Source organism: Notamacropus eugenii, chromosome 5 (assembly GCF_028372415.1).
Source record: "Notamacropus eugenii isolate mMacEug1 chromosome 5, mMacEug1.pri_v2, whole genome shotgun sequence".
Lineage (NCBI taxonomy): Eukaryota > Metazoa > Chordata > Mammalia > Diprotodontia > Macropodidae > Notamacropus > Notamacropus eugenii.
In genome coordinates this window covers 169,625,775-169,645,279 of record NC_092876.1, presented here as the reverse complement: position 1 = coordinate 169,645,279, position 19,505 = coordinate 169,625,775, and the positions used below count along the sequence as shown (strand labels likewise).

The 19,505-nt window shown below is 35.3% G+C and overlaps 2 protein-coding genes across 3 annotated transcripts in view; one reads left to right on the top strand and one right to left on the bottom strand.

The window, feature by feature from the left end:
* The window catches only part of LOC140505428 (N-acetylated-alpha-linked acidic dipeptidase 2-like), a 238,272-nt gene that overhangs the window by 142,562 nt on the left and 76,205 nt on the right, over positions 1-19,505 (top strand). The window contains exon 22 of one of the 2 annotated variants that reach the window (XM_072611406.1): positions 19,343-19,438. The exons of the other annotated variant lie outside the window; for it this stretch is intronic. Within the exon in view, the coding sequence (XP_072467507.1) occupies positions 19,343-19,418 (76 nt within the window). The 3' untranslated portion in view covers positions 19,419-19,438. The remainder of the gene's footprint in view (positions 1-19,342; positions 19,439-19,505) is intronic. 2 annotated transcript variants of the gene reach the window in all.
* CHORDC1 (cysteine and histidine rich domain containing 1) overlaps positions 1-19,505 on the bottom strand; it is a 31,932-nt gene that overhangs the window by 11,985 nt on the left and 442 nt on the right. The window contains exons 2-6 of the mRNA XM_072611417.1: positions 9,143-9,192; positions 2,310-2,366; positions 1,483-1,643; positions 1,101-1,204; positions 373-431 (exon numbers count right to left, since the gene is read on the bottom strand). Coding sequence (XP_072467518.1) covers positions 373-431; positions 1,101-1,204; positions 1,483-1,643; positions 2,310-2,366; positions 9,143-9,192 — 431 coding nt within the window. The remainder of the gene's footprint in view (positions 1-372; positions 432-1,100; positions 1,205-1,482; positions 1,644-2,309; positions 2,367-9,142; positions 9,193-19,505) is intronic.

Here is a 19,505-nt window from a genome sequence, read left to right as displayed (position 1 = left end):
TTTACTTTTTGAAGTTGAATGAAGGTGATGACTGTCACATCTGTGTCTTATTTACCAGCATGACATCCAGACAAATCTATTTTTAAGTTTCAAGGCTAGTCCTGCAAAATTATGGCTCATTAAATCTGGATCTGGCCAATAATCTATTTTCCCTAGCTTTCAGAATGTAGAACAAGTCTCTGTGCAAACTTCCTGAATAAGTGAGAAAAATAGCCAAAGAATAATAAGTTAATACATTAACTCTCGAAACTACAATGAATGACAACAAAAAACCCAGCTACAAATGAATGAATATTTTGTTCACTACTACAAATGTGTAATTTTACAGCCTCATGTGACTTCCATTAAAGGTTTTACAAAACGGCAATTTACCTTCACACAGCCACCATTTTTACATGATGTCCCAATCTTAATCTCATCACTGTCCTCATCTGAAATATGAAAGGGTCTTTATAAGTATTCTCAAGAAAAAGCATTTTAACTCACTAACACTTTTAACTTTCGGCCCCATTTAAGACATAGTCTACCTTCATCAAGATACAATCATATTAGATATTTTTCCAAAATTTATGTTAAAGATTAAAATCTATACCTTAGTATTAAATTTCTAGCTATTAGGTGGCCAAAACTTAATTTACGATTGGACTATTTTAAGTAAAAAGTTTTACTAACAAATTTTAAGAAGTATATTTGCTGTTGTGGGAATACACATTATAATCAATTCTAGCCTAAAAGGAAAATCAAAGAGAGCAAATACATGTAGGACATTACAAAGAAGGACAAAAGAATAATATATAACAAAATAATCTGTTTTAAAGGGGATCTTAAAACTATATTAGCTATTAATGACTCATAAGAAAAAGAAAATAATATATTTTTCAATAATGATTCCAGAATTTCCATCACACCCTTTACACAATTCTTCTGCTATTAATAGATTGTACTTTTTGATTAAATGTTCAGCTATTTGAATGAATTACCTCAGCCCTATGTCCTACTTCTCTAGTATAATTTCATAGTTTACATGCAGTAAACTTTTACTAACTCCCTTCTCTTCTAGAACCCCATTAACTTACAGAGCGAGATGATAAAATTCTTACCCTTTTTATCTACTTCATTCTCAGATGACAGTTTAAGTTTATCCAGTGCTTGTTTTAGTGAAGCAGCTATTTTCAACTCCAAGTTTGTCATTGGTTCATCTGGGCTAGAGAATTTTTGAACACTATTGTTATCAAATTTAAAAATATATTTACTTGTAGCCCAAGTGAATATACTTAAATTCAAGAGACATGTGCATGATTCAACAAAGGCATGTATCCATTCAAAAAACTATTACAACCTATTAAAAATTTAGAGAAACTTCCTGTCCATAAACACATATTTTCAAATACCATTACACAATAATGTAAAGAAACGAAATGAAATACTGCTAATGCTATTGTTTAAGTATGTCAGAAATACACAACTGTTTATAAAGTATACCTTGGCCTTTTTATTGCTTCAACTGGCTTAGGGGCTTGAATAATGTGTTCTTGAAATTTAGGTTTCAATTCAGACAATTCCTTCTTCTCAGAGGTAGTCTTGACTTCGGGTTTGACAGGCTCAGGGGGTTTCTCATCATTATGTTTACCCTTTGTACAGCCCTATTAATAAAAATGCTTACTTTAGTATTATAGTGCCATATTCAATGAAAATCTATTACATATACCCCTGAAATTCCAGTTTTGAGTTCTTAAATTCTTTAGTCATATCATTTACTCTGTAAGAAAGACTTACTTTGAATTCTAATTAGTACACACACACACACACACACACACACACACACACACTCTTCACCCACCGATAGTAAAAGCTACACTCTTGATTTGGACAAGGGCAATGAAGAATTCAGTGATAAGAACAAATAGGGATTTTAAAAATTATATGTTTATGTTTTTCTCTAAAGCTTTGCCTTTTTCAGTTTTTCTTTCCAATTATAATGGGGAGCAAGTCTAAATTAATAGCTAATGTATTTTTAATAACTTGTAGCTTCTAACTGGCCCTATGAAGAGAAAGAGGCCAAAATCCCTCTTCATAAGCTCAGATCGATCGCTAAATTAGCCATTACATTGAATAGAGTAGCATCAGGAAAACTGGAGATGGGATTTATCAGTGTGAAGAATAAATGTTCAAACCTAAATCCTCCAATATAGAAGTTTTTCTATACTGCCAGAAGTTTTGTTAAATCATACTACAGTCACACAGGGTAAAATTAGAGTCAATTATCAATTTATATGAAATAAACATAACAATAAACATGAATTACTTACTACAATGCTTAAGAAATCTGAAAAATCAGTTGTTCTTCTCTTACAGCAAGACCAACCCTAAAAAATTTAGAGGAAAAAAAATTGAATGGCATTTTTTATGAGAACCATAATCTAAATGCTACCCAATAAGGAAGGTAATTTTTATTGTAATATCTATTTCTATCTATTATGTGCACTTTTAGGTGATGTTTAGATAAATACACTAGAGACTTAACTTGTGTACCAATACCTTACATATTCAGTTAATCCTGGTTTTATTTATTGTGAAGTCAATCCTTAATATATTACTGTTGGGTGAAAAAGTTTTTAGATTATGTATTTTATATATAATAGAATGATGTAGTTTGTGAGACATTTCAATAAACGCAACCTAGAAATAGAAATGTAGCATTTCAATCAAGTCAACAATAATTTATAGGTTAAAAAAAAAAAAAAAGGTTCAACATTGATTTATTGTTGCATCTCCACAAGGCTTTGTATATTACAAGAAATCAACTCATTTATAATTAATAATAATTTCCTTCTTAAAATTATTCCTAATGTGTAAAACTATAAATGTAAGAGAATACAAAGTCAAATATCAATCCAGGACAAAAGAACCCTAAATATCTGCTAAAATAAACTGAAGTCACTATGATTTATTACTAAAAATTATTCTGAATACCTGTTTGAAATTACTGCTTCTGAACTCTACATGCTTCCACCCTGAAATGCTTTGTAAATTTCGAACTGGAATTGGTGTAAAGAGAGAACCAGGAGGATGACAAACTACAGAATGATTACATTTTAATAAAAGCAACTGTGAAAAACTTAAGAACTATGATCAATGTGATTGATGAATATTCACAACTCTTAGAACACTAATGATGGCAGAGTAGAGATGGACCAGAGTACAAAATGAAACATATTTCAGAAATGGTCAAATGTCCATACATTTGTTTTACTTGACTATACTTATTTGTATCAAAGGAAGGCTTTTTTTTGAGGTGCAGGTGTTAAAGGGATAAGAAGTGACAGTACTAAAGATCAGAACAGAAGTGAAGGTCAGAAAAGTAAAAAGACAAGCAAGGTACAGTTGAATTTAATGTGTTAAATTTGAAATAAACTTAAAAAAAACTTGTACATAATGAACAGTCATGATTTCTTTCATATGGAATCCTATTTTTCTTTGCTAAGTAGAAATACTCATGTCTGTGAAGCTCATAATTTAAAAAAAATTAAATAAAATTTAAAATGCTGTTAAAAAATGATTTCATGCTCTGTGTGTATGTGTGTGTGTGTGCATGTGCAATTATTACACAACAGGAATCCAGACAGGGATGTATTAAAATTACCACAAATTCAGGATCACACACACCAATTGTGAGATAGCACTGTCTTGTTCTCATAAATTTATCCAACATTTAAACAGATGAGAAATTTAGAGTTAGAAGAAAATGCTTACTATGACTCTGCATGTCATCAAAGTCAAGAAAGATAATGCAGGCTACATTAGAAGAGATACAGTATCTGGTAATGTGGAGGTGATAATCTTCCTTCCCTTTGCCCTGGCAGGGCACTGTCAAGTTGAGGAACAACCATGAGGTGAAGACTCTAGTTCATGCTATGTGAGAATCATATGGGGGAAACAGGAATAGAGGAGGAGACTTAAGAGGTACTGTAGATCTATACAAGTACTTAAATAGCTGTCAAGAAGAAGAGAAACCAGACCTGATCTGCTTAGTCCTGATAAAGCTAATGGAGGCTGCTGCAAAAAAGCACATTAGATTTGATGTAAGGAAACATTTCCTGACTATTAGAGCTTTCTGAAGACTATAACAGGCTACCCTGGGAGGCAGTGGATTTACTTTTACTAGAGATTTTCAAGCAAAATCTACAAGACAACTTGATCAGGAATCTTGGAGAGGGAATTCTTTTTAATGTACAAGTTAACACTAAATGGCTGAAGATACCATTTCTAGCTTTGAAACTGTGACCTAGTTCAACCCCTTGGTTTTAATGTTATGGAAAATAGAAGACCAGAAAGGGGAAGCCATTTATCTGTCCAATGTTACAGAAAACAGTACATGGAAAACAGTAAATTGTTTAGATGGCATTTAAATTCAGTCTTCTTTTTTTCATTGAGAATACTTGAAGACAGCTATCACATACTTTGAAGTCCTTTCTTTTTCGTCACCCCTCCTCACTCCTCAGTAAGCTTAACCCATCTTCACATGGTATAATCTCTATGATTTTCACCAACTAGGCCAACTTTGGAAGTAAATCAATCAATAAATTTTCTCCTAAAACATGGTGCCCAGATCTGAACATAGCCTTATAAATTAAGTATGATAAGGGCAGAGTATAAAAGGTCCATCACTTCCTTAATTCTAGACACTGTGCCTCTTTTAATGAAGTATAAGATTGCATAAAGTTTTTGATTGCCGTATATCACACTGTTGACTCAAACTGTTCCACTAAAACTAGCACATACCTTTTAGAAAAAAAAGATGATTTTTTGGACTCAATTTCAAGACTTCACATTTTTACTGAATTTCATCTTAGTTGATTTGGCCTAACATTTTAACCTAACAAGGGATACTGAGATCCTCTGATCCAATGCTGGGGGGGGGGGATTGGCTGATGTTCATTCAATGGTGTGTGACTTTTCATGACCCTGTGGACTATAGCATGCCAGGCCATTCTGTCTTCTACTGTCTCCCAAAATCTGTCAAAGCTCATGTTTGTTGCTTACTAACATGGGCTTTCTTGGCAAAGATACTGGAGTGGTTTGCCATTTCCTTCTCCAGTGGATCACATTTTGTCAGAACTCTCCATTGTGACCTATTTCTCTTGAATAACCCTGATGGCACAGCTCATGATTTCAATGAGCTATACAAACCCCTATGCCATGAAAGGGCAGTGATCCATGGGGGATGACTTATACCTAAATTAATTGATAGTTTTCTTTCCTCTGACCACTGATAGGTGATGAGTGTCAAGTGTTCAACCAGAAGTCATAAGATAACCAATGATGAAAGAGTCCTGGATGATGTATGGTGGTGACAGAGAAATACAAGAGAACACACTTAACAAAGATAACTCCTTTTACCCATTACAACAGTTTCTATTTCTAGCTAAATGGGGAAAGAAATTATTACAAATTACTGCCTCCTCCTTCCAAAGGCTGGACTGAAGCAGCATATGGTTCATCTGAATGGGCAACACAGATCACTGAAGAGTGCTGATACATATAATACAGGAGGTTAAGGTGGCAGGGAGAGGGAGGATATAAAGTTGTATTGATGAGCTGAGTTCCTACCATATGGCTTTCAAAGGACAGAGAGATATGGATAGGTCAGGTGTAGCTTACCTGCTTCCTCATGTACCAGTAAGATATTTTCACATTTGAGAGGGGATATGGAAGTGAGTAGAGATATTAGGGAATGGGAAAACTTTGATATTACCATCATAAAGCCTAGTCTCAGCTTTCTGTAGAGACCTATTTTAATCTTTTCTATTATAAATTTATTTCCTAACTAGCTGCTCTCTGTAACACTGTTTCATCTAAAATATCTCCTAGCAACCAATTACTAACATTAGTCACCTAGAGGTAAGAATAACATATGTTACACAGAAGAAATAAATATGTCGTATAGCCACAGGACAGTAAGGAAACTAACTGGGGTATTGGTACAAAAAAGTACAAAAAAGACTGGTAGAGTGTGTGGGTCAGATTATGGATAGTTCTGAAAGCCAAATATAGTAGTATGAATAACTCTGTTTAATTAAGCCAAGAAGTGACACGAATTTTTAACAGGGGTTAGTCTAAGGCCTTACAGTCCATTCTTCTGACAGACCGAGTCTCCATTTTAAGGAAAGAACCCAGGCTAGCCATGTCTTCTTTTCTCTCTAGACTTTCTTTATCATGACTCCTCCCTATCCCCTCTTTCCAGTTTCCTTTTATATTATTTTCCCCCATTAGAATATAAGCTCCTTGAGCGAAAAGACTATCTCTCTGCTTTTATTTGTATTCCCAGAGTATTGCACTGTTACTGGCACATAGAAAGCACCTAATAAATGTTGGCTTGACTTGACATAAAGAAATAAGGAAAATTCAGGTGACACTAATCTACTGTTTCTCCTCCAGACTAATCTGCTCTTTCTTTTGCCCTCCCCCAAATCATGTCCACTAAACCTGATGGATCCCCAAAGCCCTTTCTAGGGTCCTCTTCTCCTTCCTCTATACTATTTTACTGGCTGATCTTATCAGTTCCCATGGATTCAATGATTCTCAAATCTATTTATTCTTTTCTATTCAATTCTATTTATTCAGCCCTGGCTTGTTTGTGTTACATGAACCTAGCCCTACATGGCTGGGAAGTTGGACCACCACTTTCTGTTGCTTAGAGATCCTTAACTAAGGACCTAGGTTATGTTGACCAGAAACCCAGTCAGATTTGAAGATTGATGCAAGGAAGTTTTCTCACAATTAACCTCAAGTAACCCAATATGTCTTATCTGAAAACTAGCCCTGTACTAGTTAATCAGCTATTATTTCCATGTGCCTTTAATTGAATATAGACACCTGGGGGGAGTGTGGAACACCTCTGTTTCTGATTTCAGGAAACTGCACCTGTTTGTTCTCCCCCTCCTAAACTGGAAAGTCTCAACTAGAAATCAGATTACCAGTTTTGTATCCTTGTTGTTTTTTTTTTAATTAGTAAGTCTTGTTTGTTTTTACTGCATAAAAACCTATTTTCCCCTGTATCTGGTAGCTAATGCCAAAGGTGAGGAGGCCTGATTTCAGTTTGTTGAGCAAGTGGCATGAACTGCTAAATAAATCAACATGCTCACAAGTCTGAGCCTTTGTTTCCTCAGTCACTTCATCTTTTATCTGTCACACTACTGGACAAAAAATTAGATGTCCTAAAAACACCTTAAATTCAATGTGTCCAAAACTGAACTCATAATCTCTCCTTTCACTAAACCCCTCTCTTCTTAACTACCCTATAACTGTTGATGTTACCACCAAGATCTTCCCAGTCACTCAGACTCACAACCTAGGATTTGTCCTTGATTCTTCCCACTCTCTCTTGCTCTCTCACCCCCACCTCCTGCATCCCCAACCAATCTCATTGCCAAGGCCCATTAATTTTTAATCTTTTCTTTTTTTAAAACACTTCTTGTATACGCTCTCCTCTCCTGACACTGCTGCTGTCTTGATGGAGACCCTCATCACCTCATGCTTGAACTACTGCAAGAGATAGCTGTGGGTCTGCCTGTATCAATTGTCTAAACATCTTAATCCATCCTTCACTCCGCTGTCAAACTGATTTTTGCAAGTCTGACCGTGTCACCTCCCTACGCATAAAAAAAACCAAAACCTTTCAGTTCGAAGCCTTTCATAATCCCCATCCCTCAACCTTTTTAATCTTACATTTTATCCTCGCCATATACTCTGGGATCCAGTGATACTGGCATCCTTGCTATTCCTCAACAAAACACCCCATTATCCCAACTTCAGGCATTTTCAGTGGCTGTTTCTCATACCTAGAACGTTCTCCCTCCATATCTCTAGCTCTTGGTTTCCTTCAAATCCCATCTAAAATTCTATCTTCTACAGAAAGTCTTTCCCAATCCCTCTTTAAGCTAGTGCCCTCTCTCTGCTGATTATTTCCAGTGTATCCAGTATATAGCATGTCTGTACAAAGTTGTTTGCATATTGTCATCCACGTTAGACTGGGAGCTCCTTGAGATCATGTACTATCTTTTGCATTTCTTTATATCAGCAAGGATATGATAAACACTTATTAAATATTTACTAAATTTATTAAATATTTAGTTCCAGGCACTGTGCTAAGCACTGGGAAAACAAATAAGAAAAAGATAGTTCCTAGCCTCATGGAGGCTAAAATCTACTAGGGGAAGACAATATGAAAAGGGGCGAGGGGAGAGCAACGTCAGAGGGCATATTGTGTAGGAGCATGATGGTGATGTTGGAGTTGAACCCAAGTAGAACAACTGGTGGCAAGTAAAGAGGTGGTTGGGATTTTGAGCCCTTTATAAAGTGACTCCATGGGAGGAGTTTTTTGCTCTGCCTTCCAATCAGAGCAACAGAAAAAACAGGGTACTGAGGAGATCTGAGTTCCAAAGCAGAAGCAATCTCCAAGATGATGTATTTCCTGATGATAAGCTTATTTTGGGGATTGCAGGACTGGGTGATATCATGATGATGATCTTCAAAGTTAAAACCAAGCAAAGCACAATGCTTAGCATATAACAGGCACTTAATAAATGTTTACTGATAGTTAAAAAATCCCAACTTTTTTTTTTTTAAAAGAAAACATGAAGTTTCAGAGATTTAGAATAGCTGCTACAATAGTAAGAGGCTGCTTTCATATGGATACAATGAAGAATGGGGAGGAGTGTTTCAACTTATGTGAAAAAAATTTTAAAATGATATTTTTTCTTGCTGAAATTGGGGGAGGGTAAAAAGAGGAAGAAAGGTTAGAAAAGATTATATGAAGTTTAAAAATCTGGCAAATACCATACATTCACTATTTTTTATTTTGTGAGGATGGATATACAACAGGAGATCTAACATTGGTATAAAATGGAATAATAGGTATGGACAGGACAGAGAAGACTTTTTTTTTAGCTTTTCCAGCTTCTTACCTTCAGGAATGGCATTTTAAAAACCAACCTAACTTAACTGTATTAAGTAAGCAGAAAAGACAAGTCATCAACTATTTGCTAAGACAGGAAAAAAAAGTAAGAAAATACATACAAAATAAATTATATAGTACTAGTAAATTAATTACATAAACACATCTATATTCTACTATGCCTACCTTTAAAGCATCATGAAAGACTGGAACTCCTGGATGATATGTACACGAATCTGGCAGAAAACAAAAAGACAACATTGTTAAAAAATTTAAAAATCCACTACCACCATCATCAATTTCTCTATCACCCTTTCCACATGAAATCAATTCCTTTAAAAATCAGAGTAACTTAAAAAAAATTTAAACCCAAATCCAAACATTAGGAAATATATTTCTATATCACAAATGAGGGCTGAATAGGAAACTCTGAAGATGTGAAACTACCACATAAAGCTTGTTTTTAAAAATATATATTAAATCCAATATGATAATACCAGTATTTTCCTGCTTGTCAGTGTCTCCTGAACATCCTTCTCTTTTCTTTTTTGATGTGTCCCTGACACTTTTTATGACTATCCATCTTTCCCACTGACCTCAACACCCTTCCACCCCCAAGTAAAAGCCATCCTTTGTCAGTCGGTTATTAAGCATTTATTAAACACTCATTATGGGTCAAGCACTGTGAACACAGTTCCAAACCCTGTGTCTAGCAATAAATACACTCAAGCAAAACAAATTCATGTCCTGGCCATGTCTAATAAAGTACATCTCATTCTGTACCTCTAGTTCATCAACTCTCTGCCAAGAGGTAGAATGCTTGCTTCATCAGTTTTATGAAGCCATGATCAACCACTGTACTAGTAATAGTTCTTTTGTCTTTCAAAGTTACCTTCCTTTACATTAATGTAGTCATTGTATAAATTATTCTCTTTAGTTCTGCTCACTTCACTCTGTTATCGGTTAATATAAGTCTTTCTAGGTTCTATGACTTCTTTTCTTTTGTCATTTCTTATGGCACAGTGGTATTTTATTATTTTCATATTTTGTTCAACATTCCCCAACTGTTGGACACTCACTTTTTTCCCCCAGCTCTTTAATACAATGCAAAATGCAGCTCTGAATATTTTTTTATACATATGGATCCTTTTCCTCTATGATTTCTTTGGAGTATATGGTAGGTCAAAGGGTATGCAATTTGGTGACTATTTTTTGCATCCAACCCATTCTCTCTCTTCTGGCTATCTTAGTTCAGCTCCTTCATTTCTTGCCTAAGTTAGGCAATAGCCTAATTTATTTTCTTTCCTAAAAAGTCTTTCACCCCTCTAGACCATCCTACACACTTTTAATAGTTATTTTACATTAGTACAGATTTGACCCTGAGTCCCCTACTCAATCAACTACAAAGGCTTTCTACTGCCTAACCACATTCATAACTATTTGCTATTCCTGACCCAAGAATTTGTCCAGCCTCACTGGACATTTCTCCCATATTTTGTTATCCAACCAAATTGGTCTTTTTCTTCCTCTTCCCCACACAGGACATTCCACGTCCACTTGTCATGCTCTTGCAATGTTCCTAGAATACATCTCTCACCTATACCTTGCAGAATTTCTCTTCCTTTAGTAGGAAATTCAAGCATTAACTTCCACATGAAGTCTTCAGGTTCCTATAATTGAAACTTTATTACTTTGTGTATATTTACTTAATATTTATTCTGCACATATTTCAAATATTTATGTATTAGCTATCTTCCCAATTAGAATGCAAGCTCATCGTGAGGAGAAATTGTTTTGTTCTTTGTATTTGTAGCCCCAGCACTTTCTACTAACCTGGCCCGTAAAGCTTAGCAAATGCTTGTTGACTGTGATCCGTCCAAACTGCTTTCCAGAATTACTGGAAAGATTCACAGCTCCACCTAAAGTACATTATTAGTGTCAGTTCTTTTGCTGTTCCAATAATTGTCATTTTTGGTTCTTGGTCACTTTGGTTTCTGCCAATCTAATAGATGCAAGGTACATCCATTGAGTCATTTTAATTTGCATATGTCTTCCTATTAGTGATTTGAAGTATTTCTGCAAATGGTTCTTGGATTCATCTAATCTTCACATGTAAGACTTTAAGGCCTTTTACCATTCTGTTTGTCTTCCTCTAGATGTCTGCTAGCTTAGCAATGCTATTCCAAAAATATACTACCTAAAACTAAACATCAAATTCCAAACATAGTCTGATCAGGACAAAGTACTATCATCCCCCTTGTTCCAGATTCTAGGTTTCTTTTTATGCAGCTTAAGATTACATTAGGTTGTTGTTGGTGGTGGTGTCACTGACCCATATTGAGTCTGCAGTCCATTAAAATTCTAATAACTTACAGATGATATCTTGCCATGTTTTCCCCATCCCATGCCAAAGTGTAAGACCTTACAGTTAAGCTTATTAATTTCCATCCTATTAGATTTAGTCCAACTAAGCTGATCTACTCTATGGAGATCTTTTTAGATCCTATGATCCAACCAGTTAACTATCCCTAAAGATTTTTCATGATTTGTAAATTTGTTAACAATAATATTATTCCTTTAGGTAAGTCACTGATAAAGTTAAAACATTCCAGGGAGAAAAACAAATTCTTGAGGCACTCAATAGAGACCTTCTTCCATGCTGACCCTCAATTATCAATGACTATTCTTTAGATCATATAATTCAACTAGTTCTGAAGTCACCTGACTGTACTATCATTTAGCCTACATCCTTCCAACTTTTCCACAAGAATAACATGAATGGATTTGTCAAATTCTTTGCTAAAATCTAGTCAGGGGTGGGGAACCTGCAGCCCAAGGCCACATGTGGCTCTCTAGGTCCTCAAGTGCAGGCCTTTGACTGAATCCAAACTTGAGTTTGGATTCAGTCAAAGGTTCATACTTGAGGACCTAGAGTCACACGTGGTCTCAAAGTTGCTGGCTCCCCACCCCTGAGAGATAAACTCCATCAACAGCATTCTCCTGATTGTCTAGTAACTGCCAAAATGTGAAATTAGGCTAATCTGGCATGATTTATGACAGCAGATATTCCATAGTTCTTAGCCACTCCAGCCAGTTTACCACTCAGTAAATGACCCTGACTTTATACTAAGGTCAAGAACATGACATGAACTCTTTTAGCTTCTTTCAATGTCACCAATAGAAGAAGCCTGTGTCCCCTCATTTGTAAAGAGAGGATATCTGGTAATAAACAGAATTGTGGTAAATAAAGAACTTTAAGTATTTTAAAGTATTATATGAAGTACATCAACATTATTATAGATACTTCCCCCTCTACATACAAATATGTTCAAGTATTCATTATCCTAAGAAAAGAAAAAACATTCAAACCTTGCTTGCATTCAAGCTACCACCAAAGAATAATTTATACTCAATCTCTCTAAATATTCCAAGTTCTTGTAATTTGTAGCACTTAACACTATTGACCAACCCTTCCTTAAAAGTCTTACCTGTTACAGCTTTAGAATCATTAAAATATTAGAATCATAAGAATATTAATACTGGTTTTCCCCCACTCTGGATTCCCCTTTTACTATCTTAAACAAAGAGTCTCCAATGCTCAGTTCTTTATTCTCATTCTCTGCATTTTATAGATTATCTCAATAACTCCAAAGGTATGGGGTGGTACTTCAGAATTGTTTTCATTACATTTCTCTAATCAATAGTTATTTAGAGCATGTTTTCATATGACTACAAAATGACTTTGATTTCTTCTTCTGAAAACTACATGTTCATAACTTCTGACCTTTTATCAAATGAGAACTAGGAAAGAATTCTTTATTAAACAAGGGATAAAGGCAAACATAAAAGATAAAATGGACCATTTTGATTACATAAAACAAGGTAATCATGAAAGTCTTTGGAGCAAAATGTACAAGAGAGGTCTGAAATTCAAAACATGGAGAAAAGAGAAATATGTAAGAAGAAGCCAATAGCTAAATGATTGAAGGACACTAGGCATCTATGTGGCTCAGTGGATAGCCAGGAAGTTCTGAGTTCAAATGTGACCTCAGACACTAGCTGTGTGACTCTGGGAAAAGTACTTACCCCTGTTTGTCTCAGTTTCCTCAGTTGCAAAATAAGCAGAAGGAAATAGCAAACTACTCCAAACCACTCTTCGCCCATAAAACCCCAAAAGGGGTCATGAAGAATCAGATATGACTGAAACAACTGAACAACAAAGGACATAAACTGGCAATTTTCAAAAGGAGAAATGTAAGCTACCAATAATCAAATGAAATAAATGTTCCAAATCATGAAGAAAAGAAATACAAATCATAACAATCCTGACATTCCACCTCATATTCCTAAAGACAGCAAAGACAGCAAAAGACTAAAACAGTAAATGTTGGAGGGATTTGTGGTAAAAGGAGTACACTAATGCACTGTTGATGGAGCTATGAATTATTCCAACCAGAAACAATTAGAAATTATACTAGAAAAGTCACTAAAGTATATGCCCTTTAATTCAATAATGCCATTATTAGGCACATAGCCCAAGGAGGTCAAAGGCAAGAGGATAGGTCCCACATATACTAGAATATTCACAGCAGCATCTTTTTGGGGTAACAAATAAATAGAAACAATGTACATACCTATCAATTTGGAAATGGCTGATTAAAGTGTTACACGTAACTAAATATTAATGCAATGTAAGAAATGACAAATAAGAATTTAGAAACTTGGGCAGATCTTTCTAAAGTGTAAAGTCAGCAGAACTAAAAATGAGGGATTCTTGGTCAGGGACGGAGCAGAAGAGACAGTTAAAAACAAATTTACCCAGAGTTCTGAGAATCTGATTAAGAGAGTGAGAATATATGGCATTATTCACATTGAACAAAATAAGAGGGGCAGAGTAACAATGTGCATTATTAAGATATAGTCACATGAAGAAATGCAGGAACCAGAAAAAAAAAGTTGGTGGGAGGGCAGGGAGAAGAGAGGCAAGGAAGAGAACATTTTGGAAAAAGATTAAAAGATGGAGAAAGAGAAGGACACCTTACAGGAGAAAGAAACCTTAGAAGGATAGGAGGATCTCAATTGAAATTTTGAAGACATAAAGAATTCCAGTGAAGAAATAATGGGGAAGCCATATAAAAAGACCAAAATAATAATACAGTAGAAACCCATCAATCAACTTTGGTTTATAATTTCCAAAAGATACACTGAAGTGGGGCAAATAAGAAAGATGAAGAACAAAGCATGATACTGTACAGTAAGAAAAATATTAGGCATACTCAAGCTCAGGAGGAATGAATATTTAAGCTCAGGAGGAACGGGGACTCTAGCTAATACTAAAGACATCAAAAAATTATTTTTAAAACTTTGTTGGAGCAAGAGGAAGAACCAAGAAGACACAGTGATTGCTACTTCAGGGTGCATGCAAACAGATAACAGGAAAGGGAAAATTCAGTTCTAATTTTGGTTCTGTTTTCACTAGCAGGGATCAAAGGATTATTGATTTTGTGCTGCAAGGAGCCTTGAACATCACTCTAGTCTAAGCACTTCATTTTAAGATGAGGAAAATAAAAGGTCCACAGAAATTAAACTAACATTCCTAGGATCCCATAGGTAATAAAAAGCAGAACCAGGATTCAAATTAGGTCCCCTAATTCCAAATTCAGCACATTTTCACCAAGTTGCTACAGTGAGAGAATAAAAAATAGTTAATAGCAAGAAACCCAAGGTAAATTAGGAGATAGCAACAGGTCCAACTCTACTCACTTGTTTAAGGCACCACGCTTGGACAACTACATTCCAGGCTCCTGAAAGAACTGGCATATGTCATCACTGAGCAGCTGCCACTAGTCTTTGAAAGATCATGGCAAACGGGAAAGGTGTCCTAGCACTGAAGGGCAAATGCTGTACTGATGTTAACTTCAATTTCTGGTAATATTCTATAACATACTATTAAAGGAATAATTTATTAGCAACTATAACAGGAAATGGCAGCCTATAAGAGCCAAATACAACTTGTAGGAAACTCAATAAGAATAGATCATCCAGATTAACTCATTTACTTGCTTGACAGAATTGTAAACCTAGAAATTCAGAAAATGCATATATGCTATATGCCTGATATACTTAGGATTTCAGGTAAGCACTTGCCAACACTTCTTATTGGCCTCGTGGACAACATGCAGAACAGGTAAACTAAATGATGGTACCATTAGGTAGATTTGGAACTCTTAGAGTGATTGGACCCAAAGAGCATTCATTAATGGGCCAAAAACAATTTTCAGGGAAATCACCCTTGAATTTCCTTACCATCATGATGTTTAGTATTTTTTTTAAATCAATTATTTGACTATTAGTAAAATGGTTAAGGACTGCTTTGTTTTTGTTTCTGTCACAAGCACATAATAGAGCCCAGCACACAGTGGGTGTTTAATACGTTTGTTGATTGACTGGATAAAGCATAGGTGACAAGAGACTATAAAATTTGCAAATACCAGGATACTAATAATGACAACCAAATACTGGATCCAAGATTCTGTCAAACCAGAATAACGGGCCAAGTCAATTAAGATAAAATTTAACAGGCAGAAATATGTTTGGCTTCAAAGTAGCAACTTCACAAAAATAAAATGAAGGTGTAAAAAAGACATGCTTTCTTTCAAAGAAAAATGAGTGTTCTAGTGGACTACAAGTTACTCTGAAACAAATCACTGCATCTGGATATGAACAATTAATAATCAACAATCATTACCTAAGTATCAGGCACTGTACTAGGAATACTGAGAAAAAGATGAAACAATCCTTGCCCTAAAGAAGCTTACAGTCTAACCAAGGGAAGCAATAGGTACACACCATGTATAACTACCTTCAAACTAGTTACAAGGTAATTTGGGGGGGAAGGAGCAGGTAGGGAGAAGGCACTAGCTACTGGGGGAATCAGGAAAGGCTTCACGTAGAAGGTAGCACCTGAACAGAGCCCTGAAGAAAACGAAGGATTTTGAGAGATGAAGTTAAGGGAGTATGTTTTACACAAGTGGAATAGCCAGTGTAAGGCTATAAGACAGAAGGTGAAGTTTGAGAATGTAGTAAGTATAATACACCTGGGCCTTATTTTTCATGGAAGAGAATAATGGGTAATAATGAGAGAGAGGTAGGTTGGATCTTAGAAGGGCTTTGAATGCCATAAAAGCATTTATCTGATCCTATAGTAATAGGGAGACAATGGATTTTACTGTGTAGGAGAATGACAGGAACAGACTAGAGTTTTAGGAAGATTACTCTGTCGGTGTAAAAGATGATTTAGAAGAAGAGACATGAAACAGAGATCAATTAGGAGGTTAACCCAAAGTTCAGGCAAGAGGTGATGAAGGTTTGAATTAGGGTAGTAGTTGTGAGTGGAGAAAAGGGAGACATTAAAATGATATGGTGGTAGAAAAACTTGGATATGCAGGCTGAGGGAGCGTGAAAGTTATAGAATGAAATCAAGGTTGCCTAGAAGGATGGCGATACCTTCGCTAATCAGAAAATTTGGAATAGGGCTGAGTTTTAGGGTCACAATGAGTTGTTTAGATATGTCCAGTATGTAGCTGGCTGTGTAGAACTGGATCTCAGGACTGGGGCTGGAAATATAGATATGGCATTTGCATGGAGATGATAAATCAATGGAAGCTAGTGGGGTCACCATAAAAGTATAGAGAAATGAGAGAAAAGAAATTAAGACATGATACAATCACAGCTGGGAGCAGGACAAGCTAGTAAAAGAAGATCAAAAGGTATGATCAGACTACAAGAAGAAGGCAGAATATCATGAAAACCCAGGAAAAGAATGGGGTCAACAGTATCAGCTGCTCGGAGGTCATGAAGGACTGAGAAAAGGCAATCAAATTTGATAATTAAGAGATCACTGCTAACCTTGGAGAAAGAGTTTTAATTAAGTGGTGAGATTAGAAGTTAGACTAAGAGGTTAAGAAGCGGGATATGAAGTAGAGACAACAACTGTAAAATAATTTTTCTAGGAGTTTGGCTTGAGATAATAACTTAAGGGGATGGTGGGGTCCAGTAAATATTTTAGGAAACCTGAACTTGTTTATTGCATCAAGGGAGAAATTCATCTTTATGAGTGCAAATCTAGCCTCAGACTTCAGGGTCAGCACTCTGTGCACTGAATAACATACATACATACACACACACTTATATGTATATATACATACATTGCATATATATGACCAAAAGCCATTTCCCAATAGATAAGGGGTAAAAGAATATGAATAGCTCTCAAAAGAATTGAAAACCATTAAGAATAATATGAAAGAATACTCCAAATAACCAATAGTAAGAAAACTCCTAATCAAAACAACCCTAAAGTTTCACCTCAAACTCAAAAAATTGACAAAGATGACAAAATATTGGAATAGTTAATAGTGAAGGGGTTGTGAAAAGATAAGAGCATCCTGGGGCACTGATGGAGTTTGGATCAGTATAACTATTTTGGAAAATAGTTTGGAATTATGCAAATAAATAGACTAACCGTCCATTCCACTACTAGACAAATGTCCTAGGGAGGTTACTAACAAGAAGTAAGTCCCCATGTGCACCAAAATATTTATAACACAGCTTTGGAAACAATCAATTGGGGGAATGATTAAACATACTGTATATATAATAGAAATTGATGAACAGAGAAACATGAAAAGATTTACACAGCCAATGCACAGTGAACAGAGCCAATAATAAGGGTAATAACTACAATAATGTAAGTAGAAAGAAACACTACAAAATAAAAAACAAATGCTGTGAAATTACAAAGAACAATTATAATCCCAAAGAAGAGATGTGAGAACACATTCCCCAACCCACTCCTTTACAGAGAGGCCAGAGGTCCACAGACATGATACGATGCATATATTTTCAAGCCTTTTTTGATGTATCAATCAGTTTTGCTTATTTTTCCTCTTCTTCTCCTTTTTTTTTCCTTTAAAAATACTTATTACATAGGATGACTCTACCCTCTCCAGGAGTCCATTAATTTTTAAAAATATTTTGATACCTGAATTTCAATAAAAATGTTTTTTCTTAGTAATCTTGCCATTTTGTCATGCACATTAAAAAGTATCTTTTCTGAGAAGGGATCCATGGGATTCACCTGAATGTCAAGGGGGTATATGAATCATAAAAGTTTCAAAACTTTTATTTTAAATGAACCTGAGTTAAATTACTTTCCAGTTGATTCATATTCTTCCACCCAATCAAAAACAGGCTTTACACACTACCCTGATATAGCATAATTCCAGCTTTATCTTCATCTACTTAATCCTAATTTTTCTCCCCTAATTTTACTTTACATCTACATCTTCATGATTCCCAAATTTAAGTGAAGTAAAGAATGATAAAGATCAGAAGTCACATTTATTCTAAAAAAGTTTTACTCCAAATGTCTTTATCATTTTAGATGATTTCACCAAATCACTTATGCTTCAAAATAAATATTGCATAGAATTTAAGAGTTAGTACAATTTCCCACAGTGTAGAGAAATTCATTCCACAATTAATTCAAGATGTTAAATCCTTACAATTCCTCAACATCCCTACAATAAAAGGCTACTTTTATTCCAATTCCATTTTTAAAGCTTGGGGTCATTTTATCTAAAAGCAATCTACTATCTTTAATCCTAAATCTTAATAACTATTTCCCCTAAATTTATTACATATTCTACCTGGCTCCTATAAGAGAATATTCCCACATATTCTTAAAAGTGACATGGTATTTAGAGTTCAAAACACTCATTCATTTACCAGATATTTATCAGGTGCCTACAAGTGGAATGGCAATGGGTTGAAATCCATTATCTCCAGTAAGTTATGATTCTACAATATGTTGTATAAATAAAACATAATATACCACCTCTAGTGGTACACATACATTTTGTATGTATAATTATACCTAACAGACATCCACTCAGAATGAGATTTAAAGAAGACTTGAGGTCTAGAGAGTTTAGTTGATTTGAAGAGTTGGACAGGTCCTCTAAACTCCACATTCTGTGCTCTACTGTATGTGAGGGAGTATAAGAACAATCTTGGCTATTGTGTTGTTCAGTTGTCTTTAATGTCAAGTACAGAAACAAAACTGATGCTTTTATAATAGACTAAATCAACAGTAGCAAACAACTCAGCAAAAGTTTTTTTCCAAATAGAGACATAGTAATTTAAAAAAGCAAAAAAGTTTTACAACAGAGTTGAGGATAAAAGTCTGGAATTGTGGCACTGTCTGCTAGACCTCTGTGAACTCAGAAGCAGCTTAACTGAAATGCCAGAGAAGTAACTACATGTTCTTCTTTGGAATAGAGGGCACAGGGCCCGAAACTGTCTTCAATTGATTATGTCCCCCAGGTATTGCTTAGGAAGAAAGAATAAAGTTGACAGCAGAATGGGAATGGGCAGAAGGAGAGATGCAGAAGGTGACTAGGCAAACACGTGGGGCCAGGGGTGAGTTAATATCTTTATTTGGGAGTAGGGGGAGGGAGGGAGGGATAAAGGGTGCTGGAGACTGGAG